Source organism: Acinonyx jubatus, chromosome F2 (assembly GCF_027475565.1).
Source record: "Acinonyx jubatus isolate Ajub_Pintada_27869175 chromosome F2, VMU_Ajub_asm_v1.0, whole genome shotgun sequence".
NCBI classification, from domain to species: Eukaryota; Metazoa; Chordata; class Mammalia; order Carnivora; family Felidae; genus Acinonyx; species Acinonyx jubatus.
In genome coordinates, this window is record NC_069394.1 from 1,810,710 (window position 1) to 1,838,217 (window position 27,508).

General features: G+C 66.2%; 1 protein-coding gene across 13 annotated transcripts in view; it reads right to left on the minus strand.

Moving 5' to 3' along the window:
* ADGRB1 (adhesion G protein-coupled receptor B1) overlaps positions 1-27,508 on the minus strand; it is a 79,026-nt gene that overhangs the window by 31,477 nt on the left and 20,041 nt on the right. For 12 of the 13 annotated variants that reach the window (XM_053208168.1, XM_053208162.1, XM_053208169.1 and 9 more), the window contains exons 3-17: positions 23,808-23,969; positions 22,424-22,534; positions 21,817-21,981; positions 21,518-21,682; positions 20,902-21,066; positions 20,459-20,623; positions 20,159-20,260; positions 18,824-18,930; positions 18,426-18,620; positions 18,208-18,276; positions 17,448-17,556; positions 16,088-16,231; positions 15,514-15,589; positions 15,289-15,391; positions 14,449-14,492 (exon numbers count right to left, since the gene is read on the minus strand). In XM_053208168.1, the coding sequence (XP_053064143.1) occupies positions 14,449-14,492; positions 15,289-15,391; positions 15,514-15,589; positions 16,088-16,231; positions 17,448-17,556; positions 18,208-18,276; positions 18,426-18,620; positions 18,824-18,930; positions 20,159-20,260; positions 20,459-20,623; positions 20,902-21,066; positions 21,518-21,682; positions 21,817-21,981; positions 22,424-22,534; positions 23,808-23,969 (1,882 nt within the window). The remainder of the gene's footprint in view (positions 1-14,448; positions 14,493-15,288; positions 15,392-15,513; positions 15,590-16,087; positions 16,232-17,447; positions 17,557-18,207; positions 18,277-18,425; positions 18,621-18,823; positions 18,931-20,158; positions 20,261-20,458; positions 20,624-20,901; positions 21,067-21,517; positions 21,683-21,816; positions 21,982-22,423; positions 22,535-23,807; positions 23,970-27,508) is intronic. The other variant, XM_053208160.1, reaches the window with a different exon arrangement.

Sequence of the window (27,508 nt, forward strand, 5' to 3'; positions counted from 1 at the left end):
GGGGCGCGGGCCCCGGGTTGGGGAAGGGGGCGCCGGGAGGTCTGAGGGGGCCAGACTGCAGCTCGGCACTTGAGGCCCCACCAAGCTGCGCGTGCCCTGCCTCTGAAGCCGGAGCCGCAAAAGGCCTGCCCTCTCCCCAAGTAACTCGGGCCCGTGCCTGCCCCCAGGACTTTCGGGGAACATTCTAGGTCTCGGCAGCGAGGGTCTTCCCAAGGCCTGCCCCAGAGTCCCGCTTCAGCTCCACTTCCTCGGAGCCCGAGGGAGCCACCGAATGCCTCCAGAACCTTCCGCTCGCCTGCTTCCCCCACACCAGCCAGCTCTCCTGTGTGCGGGGCAGGCTGGGGGCCCAGCCGCTCCCTGCCCAGTGCTCCCCACAGGAACCCTGACCACGCGCGCGTGCACGCACACACACTCACACACACACCCCGAGTGCCAGTCTGCTAGCTGTGTCCTGGCTGTGTCACCTCGGGAAGGTTCCTGTCCTCACCCCTAGCTCGCTCCCTCAGCTCTAAAACCGGGGGGCGGGACAGCCCAGAGGGTGAACACGCTTGAGGCGCCTGGCACAGGGCTGGCGTCTGCAGGAGTGCTCAGACTCCGGAGCTGCAGGTACCAGAGAGCCCAGAGTCTGTGGAATTGGAGATGTTACACAACCCCCTTCCAGAGCTCCAGGCCCAGGGGAGAAGGGATATACTCGGAGCTGGGCCGGAAGCCAGGGCCTGGGCCTTTGTCCCTTCTCCTCCCTCGGGGAAGGACACGCCCCCTCGGTACCTTGGAGGAAAACTGAGGCCTGAGGGGGCTAGGCCCAGGAGCCAGCCCTAGGCTCTGCGGGCTGCATCGGGGCTCTGTGGCCCCGGGAGTGCCCCCCACCCCCAACCCTGTGCTCCAGCCGGGCTGCTCAGTCTCTGAGTTCAGTGAGGAAAGAGGACGCCCCCAAGGGTTGGGGCCCTCCGTAAAATAAACGCAGGAGTAGCCATTAGCCGCGGGGGGGGGGGGGGGGGCAAAAATCAAAGCCTACTGAGGCTACGGCAGACACCTCTCCTCTTCCTTCCTCCCGAGAGGGAAAGACCCCTCACCGCAAACGAGAACCGACGACACACGATGGCAGGAATGCCAAGGGAGTCCCGGAGCTCCCAGTGACACCCCAGGTCCAGCCTGGTCCTCCCCACACCATTGGCCAGAGGTTCGTCAGGGCCTCGCTGGGGTGCCCTGGTGCACCCCACGCTCCCCCTGCGTCCCCCAGCACCGCGCAGGACAGGGCTGCGGGGCGCAAGGCCCTGGCTGACCCCAGCCTCTGCTCCTGCCGTCTGTCCCCGCTCCTAGCAGGAGCGGCCTGTTCTCACGCCCGGGGCTGCATGCGTAGCTGCAGCCTTCCAAGCGCAAGCCACTGACCAGACCCCGAGACGGCCGACGGCACAGGCAACGCGCTCCGAGAGAGAGTCCCGCAGGCCGTTCCCGTCTGGAGACAGAGCCCGACTGCTTGTCCGTGACATTAGCCCGGCAGCTGCTCGGAAGAGCAGGCGTCTGTGGCCGGCCTCCCGGGTTCGGGTCACGGCTGTGCTTCTCACGATTCAGGCCCGGACACTGCCTCTGCTTTCGGGCACTGAGCAGAGTCGGGCAGGGGGGTGGGGGTGGGGGAGAGACCTGGAACCGGGCTCTCTGCCTGGGAGGACCAGGCGGGGACAGCTCCCTGAGGCCTGGGGTGAGAGGAGTCGGGCTGGCTGGGGCCGGCAGTCTGGCAGGTTCCCAGCCGGTGCTGGAGAGTCTGCAGGGCGCCAGGCTGAGAGCTGCAGGCCACCTCCTGGGAGAATGGCCTCGAAGGGCTCCTGATGAGGACGCTAATTAGCTTATCAGCCTCTCAGAGGAGGGGGTGAGGGGCCGCTGCCCACTTTGCCTGCCCGGCAGCCTCGGGCCACGGAGGGCACAAGAAAACACCCACGCCCGCTTCAGAGAACCTCCCTTCGGGCTGGCAGTGCAGGAGGCCGGCAGCTGCTGGCGGATCCGGAAGGCGCCGGACCTGGAACCAGGGGGCTGGGGCTCATCCAGACCCCGCAGGGCCATGGTGCACGCTCCCTCAGCTGCGCCTCTCCCCGGCTCCGGCAGGCCCCTGCGGCCTGTATCAGGCTTCGGCTCCTGACATGCAGCACAGGGACAGGGACCGTCTTCCGGCTCCCTCTCACACATGGATAATAACCGCGCCCTGTGCGTTTTATTTTAAGCTTTGCAGTAACCCTCAGCTCCACTGTGTAGATATAGAAGCTGAAGCCCAGAGTAGAGAGAGAGGTGGCCCACCCAAGGCCCCAGCCCAGGCCAGGGAAAGAGGTCGCTCCGATGGTCAGCCAAGCCTGCCGTGCTGCCCTTCACACCAGCCAAGGACTGACATCGAGCAAGACAGGTGGCTGGGTGGTCCCTGACCCGACCACCCCATCGGCATCTTAGGCAGCCCCCGACCTGGGAAAGGCCAGGGAGTTCTCGGCCCTTCTGGCGGCAAAACCTCTAGGAGGCATGTTCTTATACCTCAACATCTGGGAGCTCTTGCCACATGTGACCGGAATCCTTCCTGCCTCGGGGACACCTGTTCTCATCTCTGCAACACGGGCAGGTCATTGCCTCCTCCTGCACACAGCGACCGCACTGGGAGACCGTTTGCTGCCTCTCGTCTGAGCTTCAGAAACTCGGAATACTGGGTCATGGAGCCAACCCCCCACCTCCCTGAGCCCAGGCCTGAGGAATCTGGGTCACTGACACCTGCCCCTCCCCTCATCAGGCCCAGGGTGACAGAAGGAGCTGGGGCAGTGGCACCTCCCAGGACCAGGAGGGCAGGGGGTCCAGGGGTTAGAGCAGGAGCCCCTCCCTGCCTGGCTTGAGGGGGTCGCTGGGCCCCTCGGATCGGGGCTCCCCTAAAACGTCTATGTCTCCCCCATCAAAGCAGGGCTTCCAGGGCAGAGCCACGCCTCCCTCGTCGCACCACCAATGTGCTGCGAGGCCAGGCTGGTTCTGCCCCTATGGCCCGCATGGCCACCACGGCTACCATGGCCATCATGGCCACGGCCAGCTCCCAGCCCCCACAGCCAGGCCGTCCCTGACCCACAGCTTCCGTCCTCGGGGACCTTCTCCCATCACACACTCCACACTGCTCACGGCTTCGGGGTCCTGTTCGGCCTCCTCCTCTGGGAGGGCAGGCCCGGGCCCAGCCGCTCGGAATCGGCACGCAGTGGGGGTGGGACAGCCCTCTGCCCCTCTAAGCTCCCGCTGCCAGAGGTCAGCCTCCAGGCCCCGCCGCCTCCCTCCCACACCTGCAGCCGGCCACTCAGCAGACCCCACTGGCCTCCATGCAAAAGGCACCAAAGTCTGACCGCCGCTCGCCGCCCCCCGAGGCACCACCCTGGTGGGACCCCCACCGAATCTCCCGGCCACTGTGGCCGCTGCCCCCCACAGTGCCAGCGCCACGTCGTCCTCTGCTCAAGCTCCCCCAACCCCCTCCTCCCTCAAGGACCCCCACCCTCCCTGAGCTGACCCAGCACTCTGACCCTCCAGGGCTCCCCTCTGGCTACTTCTGGGAGCTGGACCCCAGCTCCCAGTGCAAACCCCCACCTCGGTTCATGCTTAGTTCAGTGAGGGGCCACCACCTCATCCCTGCATCCCACGCCAGAGCGCCTCAGAGAAGACAGGCTGTCTCCCATCCGCCACGGGCCTGGTCCCCAGCCTGGCTCAGGCAGCACCCCCAAGGCACCTGCCCGGGGCCCCAGGGTGGGTGGGAGCCAAGGGGTGTCAGAGACCCTGGGAGGAGGCTCAGCCCACGAGGGGGGAATGGGGCAGCCAAGGCCGGTCCCCCCTTGGGCAGATCCCATCCTGGCCACTCGGAGCTGAGGTGCCCCTCCTGTGAAGTGGGCACAGATCCTCACCCAGCACCCTGTTCGGGGAGACACAGGGACACACGGCCCACAGGCCTGGCGCTCTCACGGTATATCAGGGGACGGTGATGGGGAGGGTGTGCCGAGAGCCCCCACCCCCACCCCCGTCCCCTGCTCCACCCACTGCTCCAACCAGGGCATTCGCTGCTGGTTCACGATGCCTCCTGCCAGCCCACGAAGCAGCTCTGTTACAGGACTGTGCCCAGCAGAGTCCCCTGGGGTTTGATGGGCTAATTCGCACCAGAGTGTAAATGACTCACGGGTGTCCTCCCACACAACAGGAAGAAGGGAAGAAGCCAGAGTGGCACAGCACAGCCGGATGGGGCAACAGGGAGCAGGCAAAGTGTCTCTGCAGGTGGGGGCTTCTAGGGGCTCCTCAAGGCTTCTCAGCCTGGCCTTGGAGGTCCTCAACAGCCAGACCTCGACTTGTGCTCCCCAAACCGACTATGCCAGGCACAGGCCCTGCTAAAGGATGCCTCACCCATCAGGAGGCCCACCTCCCACCTCTGCCTATTGACTTTTGAGCCATAGATCAAGGCTCGTGCTGAGTGTCCTCCTCCTGGGGTCCTGCCGGGATAGCCTATGAATTCCTGAGCATTGTGCCTGACCCCTCCTTCGGGTCCTGCCCTGCTTCTGTGCTGAGACTCCCCTCCTGGGTCCTACCTCACCCAGCAACCAGAGCTCATCATGACTCCCAAGCCCCCTGGGCCCGGCAGGAACCGCTGATGACCCAGAACACAGCTGCCCTCTCCTGCTTCCAGGCCTTGGTGGTGGCCGGTGCCTCTGACCACATGTCCTCCCGTCCCGTGGCTGACTCACTTGGTCCTCCAGGGGTCCCCAGAGCCCCTGCTGCCTCTGGGAGGTCTCCGTGAGCGCCCCCGCCCCTTCCGTGCCCAGCCCCTGTCTGCTGCCAGCTTGTGGGAACCAGCAGGGCTGGCTGAATCTGCTGCCCCGGGGCTTGGCCCACATCAGCCCCATCCTGTCTTGGTTCAGGGCCTGGGAACGACACCCGTGGTCCTGAGGGGACCCTGGTGTCTGTGACCCGTAGCCCCAGGGGGATGGACACCCGCCTGACCTGGGTCTTGCTAAGTGAGCCGCCAGGTGAGGCCTGTGCTCCTGCCTGTGGGGCCGTCTCTCCTGGTGCTGACAGCGTCTGGGCCTCGTGGCTACAGCACCCGTGGCCGCTCTCGTTCCTCACGACGCCTGGTGCCAGCCTCCCCGCTCCCTCCTGGCGCAGCGGGCCCGCCTGCCCCAGAAACGTGGCTCTCCCCATGGTCTGGACTCTCGTCCTCACCCCCTCTACCCACCCAGGCGACCAGGGTCCCCGGAGAGGCCGGGACTCTGGGCTCCCCGGCCCTGCAAGAAAGTGATCGGGCCTCAGAGGCCAGGCTCCCGCCGACCCCGTTCCCCTCCCTGGCCCCTCCCAGGTTGGAGGCCGCCATCCTAAGGTCCTACCTGAGCCTGTCGCTTCCCTCAGAACTTTCCCTGGTGCTCATCCAGCCAAGCCGTCCATCGTGTCACCTACCCCTGCCAACCGAGGGGCCACTGCCCTGACACCCAGCCCCGCTCATGCTCCAACCACGGGCTCCTTCGCTGGTCATTCGGGAAGCGTCTCCCCAGCCTGTGTGTGCGGGCCCTGAGCTGAGTGTCCCCTGACTGCGACAGATCCCAAACCCGGCCACCCGCCCCAGCCAGGCCCGGTCACGTCCAAGATGCCCTCACCGCTGCCCCCACCCTACGGTACCAGCAACATCGCCACGTCGCCGCCACGTCGCCGCCACGCTATTTCCAGCCACGCTGTCCGTGTGCATGGGGCCACCGCCGCCGTGGGGCACGAGAATGACGTCATCATGCGGCCACCGGGGCCATCGCCACCGCCAGCAGCAGCATCGAAGCCATGGATGCCACCGTATCTGTCCCCTCCGCGACAGTGTCAGTCCTGCCATACCCGCGACCGCCGGCCGTCCAGCCCTCGCGGCCACCGTCACCACCCACCACCCACGCCCGCGCCACCAAGAGCGCACTCGTCACCACCACAGTCACCGCCGCGGCTTTGGCCGCACGGTCCCCGGTGTCACCTCCACCGTTAGCATCACCATCACGCCCGCCATCACCGCCTCAGAACCAGCCGCACGACCAAGACGGACGCTGGCTCGCAACCCCCGTCACCGACACGCAACGGCGTCTCCTCGGCACCCGCCACATCCGGGGCGCTGCGGAGGCGGAATCCTCACGTCCCGCCAGCCAGGACAGAGCGCACAGGCGGCCGCACCACTGCCGTGGCCAACCCCGGACCCCACGCCGTCGCCCTGGCCTGTCCCTGACCCCACCTTCCAGGGAATCCCCTGACTCCCAAAGGCCCGTGATTCAGGCCGCCTCACGGCCATTCCACCACCCCCCCTTCTAAGGGCCTCTGCAGCGAGGCGTAGAAAGGAGGGCGGATGGCCACGGCCCCTGGCCGACCGCCTGGGCGTCCTTCCCGGGCCTGCCCCGCATGTGGCCGGCCCACGGGCAGGCGAGCAGCCAGTCACCGCCCCCCAGGGCCACCAGCAGGGGCATGAGGCCGGGGCCACCCGGGAAGTGGGACTAAGACCTTTCTGCCACAGAAAACGAACAGTTGCGCCCCGGCAGAGGGAAGCAAGTGTCTCACGGGAGGAAGATCACCTCCCAAGTCCACCCCATGGCACGGACGCCTGCCTCAGTTCCTTTGCACGTGCTGCACCGGGGCCCAGAGAGCCTCTGCCACCCGCCTCCGGGTTTTGCGCCCAGCCCAGGAGCCCCCTACCGGGAAGCCTGTCCCCCACCGCTTTGGCCCCTCGCCCCGCCCCCCCCCCCCCCGAGGGCACGTGCTATCCCCACAGGGCACCGTGCCAGCTAGTGACACAAGCCCCCTGGAGTAGGGTAAGGATGGCACCTACTCACCGGTTATTTCCCGGCCCCACAATCTGTGCTCGACACACATCACCTCGCTTCAGAACTGTAGCAACCCGTTTACAGATGTGGAAACTGAGGCTCAAGGAGACGACAGGCTCGTCCACGGCGACCCCATTAGTCAGAAATGGGGCCGAGATCTGAGTCCAGGCTGCGGCAGATCAGACGCCTGCCCCTGCCCCCCATTAGCTGCTGTGTCGTGGTAGGACCCTGGTGGGCACCCCAGACATGTGGGCGTGGGCGTGGACAGGGACGGATGCCCACGCAGGGCAGCCGGTGGTGTGGGTGGGCCTGGGAGGCCATGGAGAGCGGGGCTCCCAGGAGGAGGAAGGAGACTGGGCTCCAGCGGGAGGCGGCAGGATGGGGTCTGGGCAGCGGGCAGCCCCCAACCCTGACCCCTCCTCCGGGGAGGACGATGTGGGGCCACAGGGCTAGTGCGGTGAGCCTCACTGTGAACGCAGAGTCTCGGCAGGGCACGCGTGGAGGGACAGAGGGACGGATGAACGGAGCCCCACTAGGAGCACCCTAGAGCAACTGTGTGCTCGTCAGGCCCAGGCCCTCCCCAGAGCCCCCTGCTCTGTCCCCACACGCACCCCTTCCTGCGTGTGCCAGCATGGCCCCACAAGGCAGCTCCCCTTTCACCCCGAGGCACCCACCCCTCCAGCCCAGGGTCCTAGCGCCAGCACGGCTTCCTGTGGGCCCACCCCCTCCTCCCCGAGGGTGACTCCGGGCCCCTTTTCCTCACTCCCCACCTGCCCCCAAGGCAGGGCCTGGCACGGGCTCACGGAGCAGGGCCTGTGGGGTGGGGGTGCTGAGGGAAACGGCCCCGCCTGGTCCCAGGCCCCTCTTCCAAGGCCTCTGGCTGCTCGGTCACGTGACCAGGGACAGGCAAGGTGGTTGACTCAGTCTGCACCCACAGCTGCCCTATCTCCCACCCCTACAGGCCTCCCACCCCAGCCAGCCACGTGCTACCCAGTGTGACCCCACTTTACCAGGCAGATCCCATGAGCCCCGGGGCCTGCCCTCCCTGACTTGCCACCTTGGCCCCCCTCCCCTTCGCTACGCTCACCGGGCCGCCTGCGGGTGTGGAGACGCTAGACGACGGACATCAAAGGGGGACCCGGTCACAGCTGGACACAGCCCAGCAGGAGGCTCGCGGGCCCTGACCCTTCTTCCAGGAAAGGCCCCCACCCCCAGATGCCCCCTCCACGCCAACGCCCGCGGGTCCTCGAGCACGTGTCTGCCACCCCCACGGTGCCCCCGGCAGGTTCCGCCCCTTCCCCCGCGGAAGTCCCCCTCCAGACGCGCCTCACCAGCACTGTCACAGGCCGAGCAGCAGCTGGCAGTGCTTTCCCTAGCAGAGAAAGAAAGGAGAGCAGGGGAGGGGGCTGGGGGAGGGGGCGGGCCAGGGGAGGGCTGGGGCCAGGGCCAGCTCTGGGCCTTCACTGGCAGTTTCCACCCTCTGCCGTCGCCTGGGAGGCGCCTGGTGGGGGCTGGGGGCTGGTGGGCGCTCATCTTGTCCATTGCACGGTCAAGGCAACTGAGGCCGGGGCTTGCGTGGCCAGTGTGAGCAGAGCCAGGGATTCCTGAGCTGGAGGGAGGGGCCATCCTGACCAGCCAGCCGTGGCTATTGGACCCCCACAGACCCCCAGTCGTTGGGACAAGCAGGTCCAAGAGGACCCCCAGTGGGGACAACTTGGAGCCGTGTCACGGGCAAGCTCAGGTCCTTTGACCCTGCCCTCCCGGGAGGGCCCCTCTCACCCCATATGTGAGAGTGGGATGGGGGTAGGCTCACCCGGGTGGATATCCTATTGGGTGGGTGCTACGGGGGCACCTTGATGGCAGGACATTGTCACTGAAGTCAGACCACGCTGGGCAGATTGGATGCAGGAAAGATGTGTTCAGGGAATGAATGAGTGAATGAATGAATGAATGAATGAATGGACAAATTTTCAGTCCCCTGAGGATGAGGGGACCCCCCTCAATGGGGCACATGCCAGCAGCCTCCTCTGTTCACCTCCTGAGGATCCCTGGCAGGGGAAACTCTTGGGCAGCAGAGGAGACCCTGCCCTGGGGCGGGGCCCACATCCTGCAGGGGGAGAGGCAACCAGGAAGCTGGAGCTCGGACACCCTCGGACTTGCTGCTAACTGGGGTCTGAGCTGGGAAGTGGTGGACAGGAGTGTAGGAAAATGGGCGGGAAGGTCTCTGAGCCTCTCAGAGCAGGCGGCGTTTGAGGCAAGAGCAGAGCTGGGCACAGATGGGCTGAGAGTCCCGGCTGCCCCGAGGGGGGGGGGCCGTGAGGGGGCCCGTGGGGTGCAGAGCAGTGGCTGGGGCAGCCGGGCTGTGAGCCGGGGTGCAGGACACAGGAGCTGTCGGTGGGCCACGACCTGGGGACCTGTCCGCCCCCTCCAGCTCCCGGCCCTGCAAGGAGACTCAGCAGCCCCTTTGGGAGAGGGCAGGCCCACAGGAGGGCCCCGCCAGCCCCCTACCCCCCAAGAACAAAGTCAGGGGAGACTCATAGGAGGGAAGGGCACTGGGGAAGGGGCTGGGCAGAGTCCAGGGCTGCGGAGGGTGGGTGGTTTCGCCATCCCCTCCCATCTCCCCCCTGCCTGCCTCCTCTGCTCCCATCAGAAACCAGCCTTCGTGGGAGGAATCCATCTGGGAACCAGCCGCTGACAACGACCCGGGGGCCCTGCCAACTCTCCCTTCCGCTCACGCCCCCCCCCCCCCCCCCCCGCGGCCTGCCCCTCACTGCTCTCTCCAAGGAAACCAAGGATGGGGGCAAGGCTCTTAAAGGGACCAGGACACACACAGGTGCAGGGACCCCAGGGAAGGGGCCGGGCCCCGGGGCCTGAGTATCCCTGTGTGGCAGGGTCGGGGAGGGGCTGGGGGTGGGGGCTGCAGCACAGACTGGCATGGGCCGAGGGGGGGCCCCCGCTTGTCAGACAGCACCCTGGGTCTGCCTCCCCGGCAGACCGAGAGCTTGTGTGCGCAAACGAGGCACATCGGAAGAGCCTGCAGTGGGGTCAGGCTTTAAGACAGGAGCCCCACGGAGCGTGCAGGACGCCGGCCTCTCGGCCAGCCTGTCCCAGTGTCCGCCGTGCCGGCTCAGGTGGCACAGAGTAAGGGTGCCAAGAGCCACCGCACGAGGGAACCCCCAACCCGGTGGGATTCCCAGAGCCTCCACGGCCGAGGTGAGCGTGGGTCCCGGAGCTGGGGACGCGGTGGGGGTGGCACCCGGCCCTTCCCGGGGCCCCTGCGTGGCAGGCCCCCAGCAGACACCCCCAAACGCTGGCGTCGCAGGAGGAGCCCTCTCGGAGAGCCCCTGCCCCCGGCCGGCACGCTGGGCCTCAGCGTACCACAAGCAGGTCAGGGCAAAGCCCACGTTCTCTGAGGATCCCACCAGCTCTGACTCTCCCGCTCTAAGTCAGCGACGGCCGAGGAGGACAGCAGCGGCTGGCTCAGGAGCACAGGGCCCAGGGCCCAGGAGGTGCTCCGGGCCTTCGCGAGCCCCCATCACCCCCTGGCCCGCCCATCCCGCGCTCATCAGAGTCCTGAACGGAGCTCTGCGAGAACCCCTCTCTCTCCCTAACACCCCCACTCCGCAGGCCCTCACTGCTGCCGGGGCCGGGCCGGCGGAGGGCTGTGGGGGACGGCCCTGAGCCACGCTGCCGGCTGAGGTCCCGGAGGGGGCGATCGGGGTCTTTGGCGGGGAGGGCGGGATTCGGCCACATGACTGGGGCTGCTGGGGCAAGGGGGACTCCAGGGGTCGGTCAGGGCCCATGTTTACAGAGACGTCAGGCGTGGGCGTCGAGCCTTCGTGTGGAAGTGTGTGTAGCTGGGGGCGAGGCAGGTGGAGCGTCTGTACTGTGGGTGGAACCCTCTGACTCATTTTTTCTAAGACAAGCGAGTCACATGGTCAACTGTCGCATGTGTCTGGAGGAGGCGGTGGCCCTGCAAGCATATGACACACGTTTCGTTATATGTGCACAGGCACGAGCGATTTCAGATAAGACACAGGGGCAGGACTCAGAGCGACCAGGGTCAGGGCTCAGCACGCGAGCAGGGTCAGGGCTCAGAGGGTGACCAGAATCAGGGCCTGGAGTGTGACCAGGGATCGGGGCTCAGAGTGTGACCAGGGTCAGGGCTCAGAGGGTGACCAGGGGTCAGGGTTCAGAATGACCAGGGTTAGGGCTCAGAGCGACCAGGGTCAGGGCTCAGCACGTGAGCAGGGTCAGGGCTCAGAGTGTGACCAGGGTCAAGGCTCAGTGTTTGATGAAAGTCAGGGCTCAGCAGGTGACCCGTGTTAAGGCTCCATCTATGATCAGGGCATGGTTCAGTCTTGGATCGAGAAATCACTCTCTCTCAGCTGTGGCCACTGGCTCCCTCTCCCCCAGGCCCCCACCCACAATTCTGCAGATGCCTGGCACTCTTTCTCATCCTGCCTGCACACGCAGGTCCACGCCAGCACAGACTCAATTCCTGGGCACACGGGTGGAAGCGGACCGGGGCCCCTGCCCCTGGACCGTGTATCAGGTCACCTAGGAAAACCTGGGCTCTCGCGAGCCCACTCACGTGGTGAGGAGCCGCCCACCCGGCCGTGGAAGGAGAAGGTGTCTGGGGCAGAGCAGAGGGGGGCCCGGGGGACAGAGCCAGCTCCCTCCAACCCCCACCCCCCCAGCCTCTGACCCTCCCCCGTGGGCCCCGGCTGCCCAGTCCTGGATCAGACGCCTCAGCTCCCCACCCCGAGCCTTCAGCTGAGTCACAGGCCTCTAGGAGGCTCGGCTTCCTCAGAGGTGACAGGCACCGTCACCCAGGGCTCCCAGGGCCGTGCCCAGGACCAAACAGGGAGCCGTGTGCAAATGCCATCCTTGGGGCCCTGGGCCCCCAGGCACAGATGTGATCCCAAGCATCCAGAGGTGACCAGGGATGGATGTTGGAGCAGTGGGCAGACCCCCCCACAGCTGAAGGAGGATGGGCAGGTGGAGTTCACGGCCAGAGGTGGGAAGTGGGGACCCGGCCACAGTGCTCTCCCTGCTCCCACCCAGCTCCTACCTGTGAGCGGGCGGACTCTGGCCACAGGATGGGAAGCCGGGGCTCTGGGAGTGGGGGGTCTGCCCCAGGCCGCACAGCCACACGGTCCTCCTTGGCTGCACGAGGGCCCCCGGGACAGTGAACTGGACACACTCTGGGCTGGCCTGACCTCCCACAGCCTGCTGTCCAGGAAGGGCGAAGGGGATGAATCCCACCAGTCTGGAAAGTAATTTACTTCCCAGAGCTTAAAACTGTCTGGGGACTGGACGCCAAGGAAACAATCAGAAATGCGGGTGCCGCTGTCCGAGAGAGTGTCGTGTTTGTCTGGAGAAAGCAGGAGGCCCCTCCAGCGGGTGTCAGTCAGGTGCCCCAGGGGCTGCAGGTGGCCTCTCAACAGCCCCCGGGGAGCAGGATTCTAGCTGTGGGCAGGGGCCAGGCACCATGGACTTGAAGTCACAGCACAACCCCACCGCCCGCAGACGTAAGGCTCTGGGGGCTGGTGGGGTGGGGGGCGCCGCAGGCCTGTGGGCCCCACCTCAGTCCAGTCAGACACAAGAGGCTGTGCTGCTTGTCAAACCCGGAGAAAAGCAGTGGGACAACGACCAGAGCCAGAGTGCCAACTCGCCAGGGCTGCAGGTGACCCAGCCCCCACTCAGGCCCGTCCCCACGCCCCAGGCCCAGGGCAGGAAAGGCCGGTGACGTCTGCTGAGTGGCCCTGCACGCCCCCAGAGCAGAGACCTTGTGCGGCCTGTCCCTTTTGCCAAAATGCCTCTCTCCAGATACCCACATGCACATGCTGTGTCAGGCCTCTGCTCAAACATCATCTCCTCAGAGAGGCTTCCCCACCTGCCACCAGATCCATCTGGCTTTGCTCCTTGGCATGTGGCATGACCTGACATTTTCATAGGAATCTATACATTCCTGCTTTGCTGTCTGTCCTCGTTGGAGACAGGACAAGAGGACAAGGCTGAGGATACAGCAGTGTCTTCTCCATGGTCAGTAATCACTGGAGGATGGATGGGTGGATAGGTGGATGGATAGGGGTAGACAGATGGGGATAGTTGGATGGATGGATGGATGGACAGGTGGATGGATAGGTGGATGGATGGATAGATGGATGGATGGATTGATAGGGTGGGTGGGTGGATGGATGGATGGATGGGGATAAATGGGTAGGTGGGTAGATGGATAGATAGATGGCAGTGGATGGATGGATGGATGGATGGATGGATAGATTGGGATGGATGGATGGATGGGGCTAGCTGGATGGGTGGATGGATGGATGGATGGATGGATGAATGGTGTGTGGATAGATGGATGGATGGATTGATAGTGGTGGATGGATGGATGGGTGGATGGGTGGATGGATGGATGGGGATAGATGGGTGGGTGGGTGGATGGATAGATAGATGGCAGTGGATGGATGGATGGATGGATAGATTGGGATGGGTGGATGGATGGATGGGGCTAGCTGGATGGGTGGATGGATGGATGGATGGTGGATGGATGGATGGATGGTGCATGGATAGATGGATGGATGGGTTGATAGTGGTGGATGGATGGATGGGTGGATGGTGGATGGATGGATGGGGATAGATGGGTGGGTGGGTAGATGGATAGATAGATGGCAGTGGATGGATGGATGGATGGATAGATTGGGATGGATGGATGGATGGTGGATGGATGGATGGATGGATGGTGCATGGATAGATGTATGGATGGATGGATGGATGGGTGGACGGATGGATGGGGCTAGATGGGTGGGTGGATGGGTGGATGGTGGATGGATTGATAGGGGTGGATGGATGGATGGATGACGACACCATCTCAACAACTTCCATCGTTCCTGACACAACCACTGCCACAAACTGGCGCCACCCTGTTTTCCAGCCACCTGCTCTTCCTGGCCACACCTCACGTGCCACCTGTACCTTCCAAATTCCATGTTTTTGCTCAAGTTATGCTTCTGCGTCCCCTCCTCTGCCAGGCAAACCTGTCTTACTTTAGTGTCAGCTCCTCCGGGAGGCTCCCTGACCTCCCAGGACACACACTTCTCACCGCACCGCCCAGAGCACAAGGGATCACCGCACATACCCCCAGGCGCAGGGGACCAGGCTGCACAGGCTCCTGCTCCTGGCCGGCCTAGGGCAGGGGTGCAGGGGAGCCTAAGAGAAGGTGGTGCCAGGGCTGAGAGAGGCGGGTGGTGGCGGTGTCATCCAGCTTCCTGACCACACCCTCCCCAGCAGGGGAGGCCTAGCTGCCCCCAGGCTCACCTGGCCCACCGGGATCCAGCCACCAAGCTCTCTCCCGCACCATGTGCCCCCAGTTCTGACCCTCCTCTGGAGGCTGCTCCCTCTCTGGGGCCTTTGCACAAACTCTTCCCTGGGAGGGCTGGGAGGCGGGCTGGGGTGGGGGGCTCCAAGCTGCCTCAGAGCCAGACCTGGGCAGTGGGGGATCATTCAAGACAGACGGACGGGAGGACACGGCCTCCAACCTGAAACCGCAGCCCCCCCCCGCCCCAGTCCACCCTGGAGGCCCCCCCCCCAGGCCACAACGTCCACGTGAACTTACACATCTGTCTCGTCCCACAGGATACAGGTCTGGTTGGTGGTGCCCTGGGGGAGAGAGAGGAGTCAGGGTCATGTGCCCACCCTCCAGGACCCACCCAAGGTCACTGCCGGGACCCACCCCCAGGCATGCTAGGCGGGTGCTGGGACTGTGCGATTGCCCCAAGAGGTGGAGTTTGAGGAGGAGGAAACTGAGGCCCAGAGTGGGGAAGGGACTGGCCCAGCCCCCAAGCCCAGCTGCATGGCCTTGAGCAGCTCTTGTCCCCTCTCTGAGCAGCTCCCGGCAGCAATGGCTGCGGCCCGTCTCTGGGTGCCCAGGCGGCCAGCCCAGCTTAATACAAATGGTGGAAGAGGGAGACCCCTCCCCAGGGGCCCTGAGGGGTAAGCGAGCAGGAATGAGCAAACGCGCCTGTCCTGCAGGCCTGGTGTGCCAGCACTGGGACCACGGAGGTGAGAGCGGCAGGGTCCGGGGGCCCTCGTGAGGGGTGGTGCGCTCTAAGCACTGGTGGTAATTGCTCAGTTCTCAGCCAAGCCTCTAGCTCACATCTGATAAGGGAGAGAGCCCAGGCACAGAGAGGTTGAGCAACTTGCCCAAGGCCACACAGTGGGAAAGAGCAGGGCTACGGGAGAGGACTGAAACCTGTCTCCCACATAAGCTCGCTGTGTGAGCCTGGGCAAATCACTATACGTCTCTGAGCTGCAGTTTCTCCTCCCTCGTTTGGGGATCAAAGCGGCTCTCCCGCGAGGCCGACGTGAGACCCAAGGAGGCCGTGGGATCCCCCTGGGATCAGGTGGGAGGAATCAGGGACGCGTACACAGACGTACACGCGTCAAGGGCACTCACGTTATACACGTGGGCAAACTCGATCTCCAAGGGCGTGAGCAGGGAGCGAGGCGGGGGCTTCACGGTCACCGAGATGACCTTGGAGTTCAGCACAGTCGTGTTCCTGGGGCAGAGCCAGCAGGCCGCGTCAGCGAGCCTTCCCCGAGGCCCAGGCCCACCCCGGAACGCCCCCCGCAGGCCCGCACCCCTCGCTCAGCCCCGTCCCTCCCAGGCTGGGCCCCCCACCTCTGCAGGGCCAGGAAGCTGCCCAGGTTTCTGTAGAGCACGGTGCCCACCACGAACACAGATGAGTCGTCAGCCTCTGGAAGAGGGCGCCGCAGTCACCTCTCCCGGCCGCCCCCGCCTGGACCTTGCTCCGGCTAGGGAAGTGTGTGTCCCCAGGCGGAGGCCCGGGCTCCTGGGTCATGTCCACCCCCATCACGCGCACAGCGCTGCAGTCGGAGAGCTGGGGTGGCTGCCTAGGTCCCTCTAAGTGACCCCCGAGGGCTGGGGGGGGGGGGGCGGGCAGGGCGGGCCTCCCGTCCCAGAAGCCAGAGCGGCAGCTGTGCGCCTCCAGGCGGACCCCTCTCCTCCCTGCGGTGAAGGTCCCTGGTCCATTCAGCAAAGGTTGTCTGGGAGCCTCCAAATGCAGGAAGGGCAGGGAGGGCTTCCTGGAGGAGGCGCGACCTCAGGAACACGGAGAGGAAACGCACACTGGCCTGGTCCTTGAGGCGGCAGGCCAGACTCCAGAAGGAACCTCCCGGGGGGGGGGGCGGTGAGTCTCCCGTGAGGACCCCTCCCGCAGCCTGGGGCCCCTCACCTGCCAGCCCCGTGGAGAAGACACTCTTGGACACGGTGACCCTGTCCTCCGGCACCTTGGCCCAGTCGCCCGTGGCCCGCCAGCCCTTCATGGGGAAGCTGATGTCTGTGGCTCCGCTGGCCGGGAGCTTGTGGATGCTGAGGACTGGGCGGAGGGGACGGCCAGAGACACGGGGACGGACGGACAGAGGCGGAGGGCAGTTACACGACAGGGGCCTCGGCCCTGGGGAGCTCCCGGCTCAGAGCGAGCACCAACAGGGGCAGCTTTCCCGCCTCGCCCGAGCCCTCAGACAGCCCCCACCCCCCGCCCCAGCGGGAGCCCCCCCGCCACTGTGAGGACCCAGGCTTGGATGCGGCCCCCAGGGCCCCGGGAGGGGTCGAAGGCGGCTTCTGCAGTCAGGCCTGCAGCCACGAAGGGGTGCCGGGGGGCCGGGTCCCCTAGGGGGCCCCCCTTCCTCCCTGGGAGGCTGGAGCCCAGGCCACCTCCCTACGGGCTCTATAGAAGGGGTAGGAAGAGACCCCACCTCACAGGGCATCCCTGGGGGCCGCGTGGCACACCCGGGACGGGGGTAGGGGGGGTCCCGGTGTCTCCAAGTCCCCTTCACCCCGGCCCACCGGTGTCGGGTGGACGCCCGCTCCCCTCACCCCGCACCCCGGGGCCGGGTCGGGGCCCGCGCGGAGCTGCCCTCGGCGGGTGTGGGGTGAAGGGGGAGGGCCTCCGGGGCCAACGGCCTCCGCCACGGTGCCCGGACGCCTGGGCCTTCACCCACCTCCGGGCCCGTCCCCCGACAGACACCCACCCCCGTGGCCAGTTCACACCTCCGTCCGTGCCTTTGTTCACATGGGGCCCCCTGCCCACACGCCCGTGCCCCTCCAGACCTGGCTACCTGCCTGGGCCCTCCTTCACCTGTGGGGCCAACTCTGGGGACCAGGGCGTCTTCCCTCTATGAGGACGTGGGGACAGATGGGGCCCACTCTCTGAGTGCGCAGCACACGGAGTATGGGGTGTGTAGGTATGTGAGGTGCATGGGGGTTGGGGTGCGTAAGGTGTGTGGGCGTGAGGATATGAGGCGCGTGCGTGTGAGGCGCGTGGGGTGTGAGGCGCGTGCGTGTGAGGCGCGTACGTGTGAGGCGCGTACGGGTGAGGCGTGTGGGGTGTGAGACGCGTAGGGGTGTGCAGGTGTGAGGTATGCAGGTGTGAGGCGTGAGGGGTGACGACGGGCACGGCTGTGGCTGCGAGCACAGGTCCCGATACCCCTCAGGCGGTCAGGGGCGCGGGGCCGCTTGCGTGAGGGCCACAGGGAGGCCGCCGGGCCCGTCCCCGTAGATGAGGGGACGCAGGCGGGAGGGCCGGGGCTCACCCAGGTTGTCTGTGACCTGGTACGCGTCCCGCAAGTCCTTCATGCGGAAGCCGATGACGTCCACGAAGTCTTCCACCAGCCGGAAGAGCTCCTTGGCGTTGGGGCCCATCTGGGGACCGGGGGGAGGGGTGGCGGGGGGCCCAGAGCAAAATGAGGGTGTCCCGGAACACCCCGCGCCCGGCCCGGGTCACACCCTCCCGTCCCTCCACTCCCGCATCGGTGGCCCCCTCTCCGGGGTCCCGGTGCTCCTTTCCCGGCGCCCCGACGCTCCGGACCCAACTCTGGAAGCAGAGTGGGGCGTCTGAGCACCCAGCACCTCTGAGCACCGGCACCGTTCTGTGGAGCAGAACCTTGAGCCCGGGGGAGGGGGCTGCCGTGCTGGCGGGCAGGGGTCCAGCCCACGGAGACCGGAGGGGTCCCCGGACACCCACGGCCTCCGCGCTGACTACTGTCCCGGGGTCAGTCCAGGAGGAAGGGAGGCTGACCCTGTCCCGGTGGCCCTGACTCGCGCCACGAGGCCCACACATTTTCCCACGCCTGCCACCAAGCCCACGAGGTGAGCTACCGTCCCCTGGCAGATGGGGAGACGGAAGCTGGGCGGGAATCAGATTCCTCAAAGTCACGCCGGTGCAGAGGCCGTGCTGGGACGGGGACCCAGGCCACCACCCTCCGCCCCGCTAGCCCGGGCCCCAGGGAGGGAGGAGACACGCCCGTGCCCACCCTGCTGCCGTGACCGCGGGGCCCAGACTGGCATCCGTACCAGCTGGGCCTCCTCCCACTTGTCCCGGTTCTCCTCTGCCAGCAGGTTGCTGATGATCTGCACAAAGTTCTGGAAAGAAGAGGAAGAAGGACCAGTGAGCCGAGAAAAAGCGCCAGAATGTGGCTCGGCGTGTGAGTGGGGTCGGGGCTCTGCAGGGGGCCAGGTCGGGGCCCACTCCCCCTTCGTCCTCCCCGGGGCTGCCCTCGGGGGGGCCCCACCTGCGCATCCCCGGGGGTGGGGCTATAATACGCCCTCCGGAAGATCTCCGTCATGTTCCTCAGGACGTCGATGGTGGAGAGGAGGTCCCCGCTGTAGCTGGTCCCGTCCTGGGAGATCTCCACCAGTGTCTGGATGACCTCGGAGACCCCTTCCCCGGGCAGCCCACGCTGAGCCTTCGCCAGGTGCTCCCGGGTCTGGGGAGATGGAGGGCAGGTGCCACGAGTCTGCAGGATCCGCCTGGGCAGGTACCGAGGACCCCCACGCCCGGGCCCTCTGCAGCCCCCAGCCCGTGGCCCCAGCTGACTCGCGTCCGCGGGGCAAGCCACGGGGGCCACGTCTGGGGTTAAAGGGCAGCGGAGTGCCGGCCAGGGCAGGAGACCCCAGCGGCCACCCTCACCATCATCTGGATGTTCCGGTAGTCGATGGAGACGCAGCGGATGTAGGTGGGGGGCTCCCAGTAGGCGATGCCTTCCTCGTCCAGCTCACAGCGTCGCAGGATGAGGCCTGGAGAGAAGTGGGTCATCTCTGCCTCCAGTGCAGGGGTCCCACCCGTGGCCCCCCGGCACACGCCCCTCCCGCCCCGGAAGCAGGGACTCGCCCACGGCCTTCCACGGAGAGCAGGGCCAGCACGCGGCCCGGCCTCCCTGTTCCTTTCCTTCCACACAGGTAGCAGCGGCTCCTGAAGTCAGGTGCCCGGGACCCCACGTGCACGGGGGCGGAGTGGGGGGGGGGCTCTCCTGCAGTTCCCCCCAACCCAGAGCCCCCGGAGAGCCAACGGCCTGGGTCCCTGCCCAGCGTCACCCACAGAGCACTAGAGGCCTCGGAAGGCCCTGACGGCCCGTCGACACTGAGGGGGCACCTGGCATCAGTTGTAACCCAGAACTTACTCCCAGGAAGCGGCCAGGGACCTGGGCATGGCTGCGTGTCCAACAGTGATGGCCCCAAAGAACTGTCACGACCCTGTCACCTGGCAGGAGCCACTGGGTGGGAAGGGACCCCGTCCCACAGCGTGGTGCGGGATCACGAGTGGGAACGAGGTCATGGGGGCAGGCAAAAGGCCAGAGGTCACACCCCTGGGACCTGTATTTTCTTGCTTCTGTGAATTTGCAATAGGCTACCAGGAATGTGCAAACAAAGCAGGAATGGGACCCCACCGTCGCCTCCACCGCTGTCCCCACCCCGTGTGGACCCCTCTACCGCTCGCTTATGACAGCCCTGTAGGGAGAGCCCCAAACACCCTCCTCTTGTAGAGAGAAAAGGGAGGCTCAGAGAGGTCACGGCACTTCCTAAATGTCACACGGCACATAAGGGTGCGCAAAGTGCCGCGCTCCTTCAAACAAGAGGGGAAAGACCGCCAACCCCTCAGGGCGCTAAGCCCCTTCCCCTAGGAGCACACCCCGCTTTTCCACACACACCCCCAAACCCTCCACAAGAACGCATGGGGGTTAAGGCTGCTGGCTTCCCACGTATTGGCCCAGCAAGCCCAGGGCAAGTGCGGTAACTTCTTTGCGCCTCAGTTTCCCACCCATAACTGGGCACCTTCGAGGGGCACGATGTGCAGTGGGTGCAGGTGCCGTCTCTGGGTGAGCGCTCAGGACACCGCAGCCGGCGGCGTGGCTCCTGGCTGGGCCGTCCTGGCTTCCGTGTGCCAATGGAGCTGCCTGGGCACAGCCTGCAGGGGCCTCTCAGGGCCTCGCGTGTTATCTCTGAGAGTGGGACGGGAGTCCCTCACCTGTGGCATTGCGGGGACACCGGACCGCGGCCACCTCTCCTGCCGGAGTCTCCTTCCAGATCACGGTGCCGAAGTTGTCCTCGTCACAGATCTCGTGGGGTTCTGCCAGGGGCCGGAGGCAGTGGGTGCGGGAGGGCGCGGGGAGGGGGGCCGTGAGCGGGCAGCAGGCTCGCGGAGGGCAAGACCCCTCCGGAACATCTGCCGTCCGGGGTTGTTCCCGGCAAAGCGAAGCCCCAAGCCCACCCAGTCGCCGGGGTGCCCCTCCCCCAGAGCCCCGCCGCAGGGCAGGAGGACCCTCACCAGGGCACCGCTGGGCACTGCACTGCCGGTACTCATCCTGCGGGCCCTGGCACGCTGCTCCCCCGAAGAACGGACCGGAGCAGAGGCGCTCCCTTCGCTGCGTGCCGCCCCCACACGTCACGCTGCAGCCGCCCCACGATGCCCAGGTCTGCCACTTCCCATCCACTGCGGGGCACGGCCAGGCATGAGGGCACACAGATGGCGACCAGGCGGGGACAGGTCCAGGAGTCACGGGGAACCAGGGGTCCAGCAGCAGGAAGCCATGAGGAGAAGAGACACGGGGACCGACGGAGCGGAACCGGAGCTCAGCTTGGCGCAGAGGAACACCAGCGCCTCCCGTGTACCAGTCCCCACGGCCACCCCCGTGTCCCACGGACCCCCACACCCCCGTGGCTCACGCCCTTCAGGCCCCCCACCCGCAGGCCCCGGGGCGGGACCCTGACCTGGGCACTGCTGCAGGAAGCAGTCTCGAGTCTCCACCCAGTGGCCCTGGCACTCGGCGCCCCCGTAGGAAGGCCCATTGCACTCCCGGGTGCGCTGCTGCCGGCCCTGGGAGCAGCTGGCAGAGCAGGTGCTCCAGCTTGACCACTCGTTCCAGTTTCCGTCCACTGCCCGGCCCGGGGGAGGAAGGGGACAGGAAGCCAGCGTGGATACCCAGGGCCCCACGTCCAGCCTGGGCCGCAGGTGTGACTCCGGGGGCCCGCCCGCCACCCCACCGCCCAGCCTGGGCCACGGGTAAGAATGCGCCCGTGGTCTCACCCCACACCAAGCCTGGGGCACAAGTGTGAACACCTCTGGGGCCCACCACACCGTCATGAAGCCTGGAGCATGAGCGTGACCACCGGGGTGGGGGCGGGGGGGACACCATCCCAACGCCCGTGACACGTGAGTGAGAATCCCCTAGGGTCTCCAACCTCTAAGCAACCCAGCAAGCTGGCCTTGGACTCCCGTGACCCGGCCCTGTGACCTGCGCCAGTGGTCCAATGGGCCCTTCCCCACTTCCTTTTCGCCGCTGCCCAGCCCCCCCCCCCCCGCCCAGCTCCCCCTTCTCTCACCTACCAGGACACAGGGCAATGTTGCAGAACTTGGTTTGCTTCTCAGGGCCCTCACAGGGGTTGCCTCCAAACTGGGGGGGCCGGCAGGTGCGCGTCCGGTCCCGGAAGCCGCGGCCGCAGGTGCTGGAGCAGAGGCTCCAAGGCGACCACTCATCCCAGGCACCGTGCACTGCGGAGGGGACCGGAGGGCGCCCGCCGCTGGGCTCAGCAGCCCCGGGTGGGACACGGCTGCCCCGCCGCCCCGCCCCCTCCCAGCTGCTCCTCCCCCCGCCCCGCCTCCTCCCCGCCCCCTCCCCGGCCCACCTGGACACACCGCCGAGTTGTTGCACAGCCGCTGCTCGCGGAGAGGCCCGCTGCACTGCGTGCTGTAGGAGGAGGACACGCAGAAACGCGTGCGGGTCTGCCAGCCCTCGCCGCAGGTGCTGGAGCACACGCTCCACGGGGACCACTCCTCGGCCGCGGGGTCGCCTGCGGGCCCACACCGACATCCTCGCAGGCCTGCGGCTGCCTCTGTGCTGAGGCTGCGCTCAGACCCCCAGGAGCAGGACCGCCGCGCTGGGCAGCCGGCACCGCAGCCAGGCTCCTAAGGCCCTGGGATTCCAACCCGGGCTGACCTGCGGGACTCGCCGTCTCCCCTACAAGGCTGAAAACCCCTGGGGGCGGCTCGTGCCCTCTCTGGGTCCGCGGGGTCCAGCCCCAAACAGACCCCTTCGCCTCACACCAATCTCCGAAAGCCGACAAGGGCCTGGCACCCAAGAGGTTGGCCTAATGGTGAGTTGTCGCGGTTATTACTTAGAATTGGCAGCAACTAATAACGTACAGTATCTGCCCAAAGACCCAGTCTCCGAAACCAACCTTCCCCACTTTACGGTGTCTTAGTCCAACTAAAACGGCCCATCCCGCGGCTCACCTGTCTGTGGGGACGGGAACCCGAAGTGCTGCAGCTCATCCCCCAGCTCCTCGCGCCGCCGGGCATCCGTAGACCGCAGGGACTGGCTCCGGGAGCTGGTGCCACCCGCTGCTGCAGGAGCGGCTCGGGTCAGTGTCCAGGCCACAGCCTGCAGCACCGACCCCAGAATGTGAGAGCGGCGCCCTGGGCCCTGTGGCCCTCAGTCCCTGGCCAGGCTTGCCACACCAGGGCTATTTGGCCCCACTGGACAGCTGGGAAAGCTGGAGCCAGGACAACCCCAGCCTGACACCAGCCCCTGTCCTGTCACCATAAGACCCCTTCCTGTGGCTCCCCTCTCCCCCTTCCTGTACCCCTTCCCTCTCTTCCCCCTGGGGTCCACCTGCAGGACTGTTAGTCCTAGAGGCTGCTGCCCTCTCCTGCTCAGCGTCCCTCCAGCGCCCCTGTCTCCCGTGGCCTGGCCTCCCGACACCCCAGAGCCCTCCCCAGGTTCTTGAGATGAGCTCCTCTCTCCAGGAAAGGTTCGTCAGGGAATAAACCACCCGAAAAATGACAGTCTCATTATAACTTGATTTAACGTTATGGAAGCGACTAAAATATGCATAAAGACATTAGAGCCTTATTACAGAAATTCATTCTGGAGTCAGGATCAGGCTGGGGCCAGCAGGTCTGGCCAGGGAGAAAGGGGCAACCCCACAATTAGCCCTCCCGGAACACCCCAAAATTCCCAATCCGCTCAGATCCGAAGAAATCTCCACCCAGTTCCCGCCTAACTCCGGGCGGGGTGGGGCGGGGCAGGTCCCACCCCTCCTCCTGAGCCTTTAGCTCCCTGGTCCTGGCCCTGCCTGCTCCGGGCCTCGGCCCCGCCCCTGGCTAGGCTCCACCTTCCTGGCCCCGCCCCGCCTCTTTCAGGCCAAGCCCCCCACCCCCACCCGACCTTGCCCTGGGGGTTTCCGCTACCTGGTCCCACCCCGCCCCGGTCTCCACCCTCCTCTCCCTTGGCCCCGCCCCGGACTCCTCCCTCCTCCCCAGGATCCTCCCCAGGCGCCCCCCCCCCCCCCCCCCCACCCCGCGCATCTGTCCCCTGGCCCCGTCCCGGACCCACTCCCTCCCTACTCCTGGCCCCGCCCCGGGCTCCTCCCTCCTCCACTGGTTTCTCCCCTGGCCACGCCCCGAGTCCCACTCCCCTCCCCTGGCCCCGCCCCGGTCCCGCCTTCCTCTCTCCTATCCCCGCCCCCGGCTCCCTCCCTCCCCGGGCCCCGCCCCGGGGCCCTCCCTTTTCTCACCTGGCCCCGCCCCGGTCTCCTACCTCACCTGCTCCCCCCGCGGGCCCCCTCCCTCCACCCGGCCTACCCAGCCCAACCCGCCCGCGCGTCCGCGCACTCACGGCCGCAGGCCTTGCGGTTGCACAGACGGCCCTCCTCCAGCACCCCCTCGCAGCCACCGCCCTCGGTGCCGGGAGCCGGCAGGCAGGTGCGCGTCCGCGTCTGCAGGCCTCCCCCGCAGTCCCGCGTGCACTCGCCCCAAAGGGACCACAGCTTCCAACCACCTGGGAGGAATCAGAGGGCGGGGGTCAGGGCCAGGGGTGGGACAAAGGGCTGGGGTGTCTTTCAGGGAGTGACCTCTGGGAGTGTCTGCTGGGCGGGAACCTTGGGCACAGGCCACCACCCCCTGCCCTCCCCAGGCACGGAAGACCCGCAGGTATGAAGCCAGCAAGTCCCCGGCTGTGGAGGCAGGGCTAGGAGGCGAGTGCAGGCCTAGACAGGCCATCATGGCCTGTGAAGCAGAGGCAGGCAGGGACAGGGAGGGGCAGAGGTGCTGGGGTAAGGGTCTGCTCTGGGGGGATGGCCTTGGGGGCCTGGTGTCCCTCTGGGGTGCCAGGCCTCTGCTCTCCAGCTCTCTGTGTTCAGGTACCTGTGCCAGGGTCTCTACTGGCTTTGAACCCAGGTCCCCAATGTAGGGGCTGGACACAGAGCTGGAGCCCCAGGGGCGTCTGAAGAATGAATGAATGAATAAATGAATGAATGACACCCCTGCCCACCCCAATGGCTGCCTTATAAGCTTCTGGTGATAGGCCCTAGGGCAGCAGGGGCCCTCCTTCCTGGACACACATCTTCAAGCCCTGTTGGATCCCTCCCCATGGTCCTCAGTACAGTGTTCCCTGAGGCCCCCACCCCTGGCCACGACCTGTGTGCTCTTTCCCTCACCCCGCGCAGGGACACCAGAGGAGACCAACGTCCCATAGCTGGTGGCCGCACTGGGGCAAGCCTTCCCCAGACCTGACCTGGCTGGCCTCTGGCTGCTGAGGGACCCTGGGGACAAAGGCCTCCACACCCCTCCAGCTACCCCCTGCTCCGACCCCAGCCGCCCCCTTTCAGCCCCCGTCATGAGCCTCCTTCATCTTTGCCCTGTCCCCCACAAAACTCAGGACCTCATTTCCCTGCGGGGCTGAGCCCCCTGGTGGCCCTAGTGGCTAAGGGCACTGGGCAGGAGAGCCTCCAAGCACTGGGGGCCGCTGAGGGGCGGGCAGAGTGTGGAGGCTGCATTGGTGGGCTGAGGAGGGGGCTGCTTCTGTCCAAAGGCCATGCTTAAGGGGCCCAGATGCCCCCACTGCACTGGACTGTGGCCACCGCCATCTCGTTTGTCCTCAGGGGCGCCAGGGCCCCCTCACCCTCAGCAAAACAAGATCAGAGCACCCTCAATAAGGGTAACCAGCTTCCCCAAGCACCTCCTGTGGGCGGGCACCCTGACCTCACACCCACTTACGAAGTGGCCAGGGAGAGGACACTGCCAAAGCCCAGCACGGGAACCCGCACTCAGGCTGGGCCGCTGCCCCACCCCACCCTGCCTGCTTGCCTGAGGCTAGAGCAGGGCAGTTGGGCTGGCCAAGGGCAGGTCACACTTGGCCTGTCAGAAGGGCCCCAGGTGCCTCTTGGAGTCTGGATTTATCTGTGGCTTGGGGAAGTAGGCCCTGCCACATGGGGAGAGAATGAGGCCTGCGGGAGACCCCGGAGGACAGGCCCCAGAACAGGGGCTCAGGGCGGGGCGGGAGTGGAAAGACCAGGTTTATGCGGCGCCCCGGCCCACCCCACCCCCGGCTGACCCCGGGATGGTCCAGTCCATCCCACCCTGGCCTCATGCATCTCATCTGAGGACAGTAGGGGGGCTACTTCCCAGAACTGAGTGCGTGAAGATAAATGGCCCACAAGGGCTCGGAAAGGGAGGGAGTGGCAGTCGCTGGGGTCAGAGTTGACCCGAGAACCCACTTTGATTTGTAGCAAACTTGCCGGGTGCCGATCCGTTCCCCAGACGGCCACTTTTAAGGTGCCGGCCACCTCCTCATGGTCTGTGTGCCTGGAGTGGGAACCGACCAGCAGGGGGAGCCAGGGGCAAACACATGGGAGGCACAGGCCTGAGGGCACCGCGTCCCCCTGGGCCCAGAGAGGCAGGACACGCCTGCCAAGGGCACACAGCGGTTAAGCCTCTTGTCCTCCAGGGCACGCGGGCATGTCGGTGCTGGATGGAAGGGGAAAGCAGGTCAGCTAATGCATCCAGACCACAGGGACCAAGCCCGAGGGGCTGGCTCAGACCTTAGCCACTGCCCCTCAGCGGGCAGGCGCGGACCCTGGTCGCTGGGGCTTATAACACCGTAACACGGGGCTCCCAGATGTGCTGTGGGGGGCCTAGGAAGGCGCTCTCCAGGGCCACACGGTGGGTGCAGGGCTGCGTTTTTCGTGGTGCCTTGCCCTAGGGGGCAGAGGGGCCTGGTTTGAGCCCCTTCTTGGGGTCTGGGACAGATGCTCTCATCGGTCACTGAATTCCCACAAGGGACACCTCGTGGGTCTCATTGTTCATATGCGAAAACCAAGACCCAGCAGAAGTGGAGAGGTGCCCGCGCCTCCCAGCGTCCCCCCAGCGAGGAAGAGACAAATGGGAATTGAGCCAGGCTGTTGGACCCTGCAAGAAAGGTTGCTCCTCCCCCAGCTACTGTGGCCAGTTCCCCCCAGGGGACGGACCTCCTGGGCGGGGAACTCTGCCCCTGCCTCTGCCCCTCCCCTGCCCCGTGGGCTCTGTCTATGACAGGTGCCTCAGCTCAAGGAGCCTTGAATCCCAGCCCAGCCGGGAAGCAACTTGCAGCCCATTTACAGCGGAGGAAACCGAGGCTCAAAGAGGGACGGTCTGGGCTGCCGGGGGGCTAGGGCGAGGCCACCGCCGGAGGGTCTGCCTGGAGGGAGCCTGAGCCTCGGAAGGTGGACGGAGCCAGGGTCTCAAGTGCTGGGTAAGAACCATAAATACAGAGGATAGTACCTCAATGCCACTTCCTCTCAAACTGCAAATCTGCGAGGACTCCAGAGAGGTGGGGCTGGAGGGCCCTGGGAGAGGAGTGGGGAGCCCCCAGCATGGTCTCCGCAGGCACGCGGGTGAGCGGCTCAGGTCGGACGGCGGAGGCTGCCCGGACATCTGGCCCGCATGCGGGGGTCTCGGCAGCCTCACGCCCCTGCCGCTGGGCGGGCCGGACGAGGAGGCCAAGCTACCTCCCTGGACCAGGAGAGGGGCCGGAACTGAGCCCATAATCAGCCTCCAAAAGCCCCCCTGTGCCTCCAGATGAAGGCCGCCTGCCTGGACTGACCACGAGCCCCAACCCAAGGCTCCAGGCCTCAGTGCTGTCACCTGCTGAAGCCATCCCGTCCTGAACCGCGGACCCAAAGGAACAGAGAGCGCTGGAGTTCAGGGAGCCGGGCCTGGTCACAGGGTCAGGGGGCGTGTCCTGCCTGTCCCTCCTGGCTGCCCCAGCCCAGCCCCCACAAGGAAGCCTGAGTGACGTGGAAACTGGCAGTGGGTGGGAGAGAGAGGGTGTCCAAGCCAGGCTAATTGGAGGATGCCACTCGGTTCCCATGGCAACTGCTGCAGAGCTCAGTCTTTCAGGATAGACTCAGGTTAGGCCTCAGCTGCCAAAGCACCCACTATTTCAGGGCTGGTTACCTTGGTGACCCAGGTGGTGAGGATGGGGGGAGAGGGGGTGAGGAGGAGGGGGGCGCACCGGGAGAGGCTGGGGAGGGGGGGCCACCGGCTCAGAGGACAGACTGG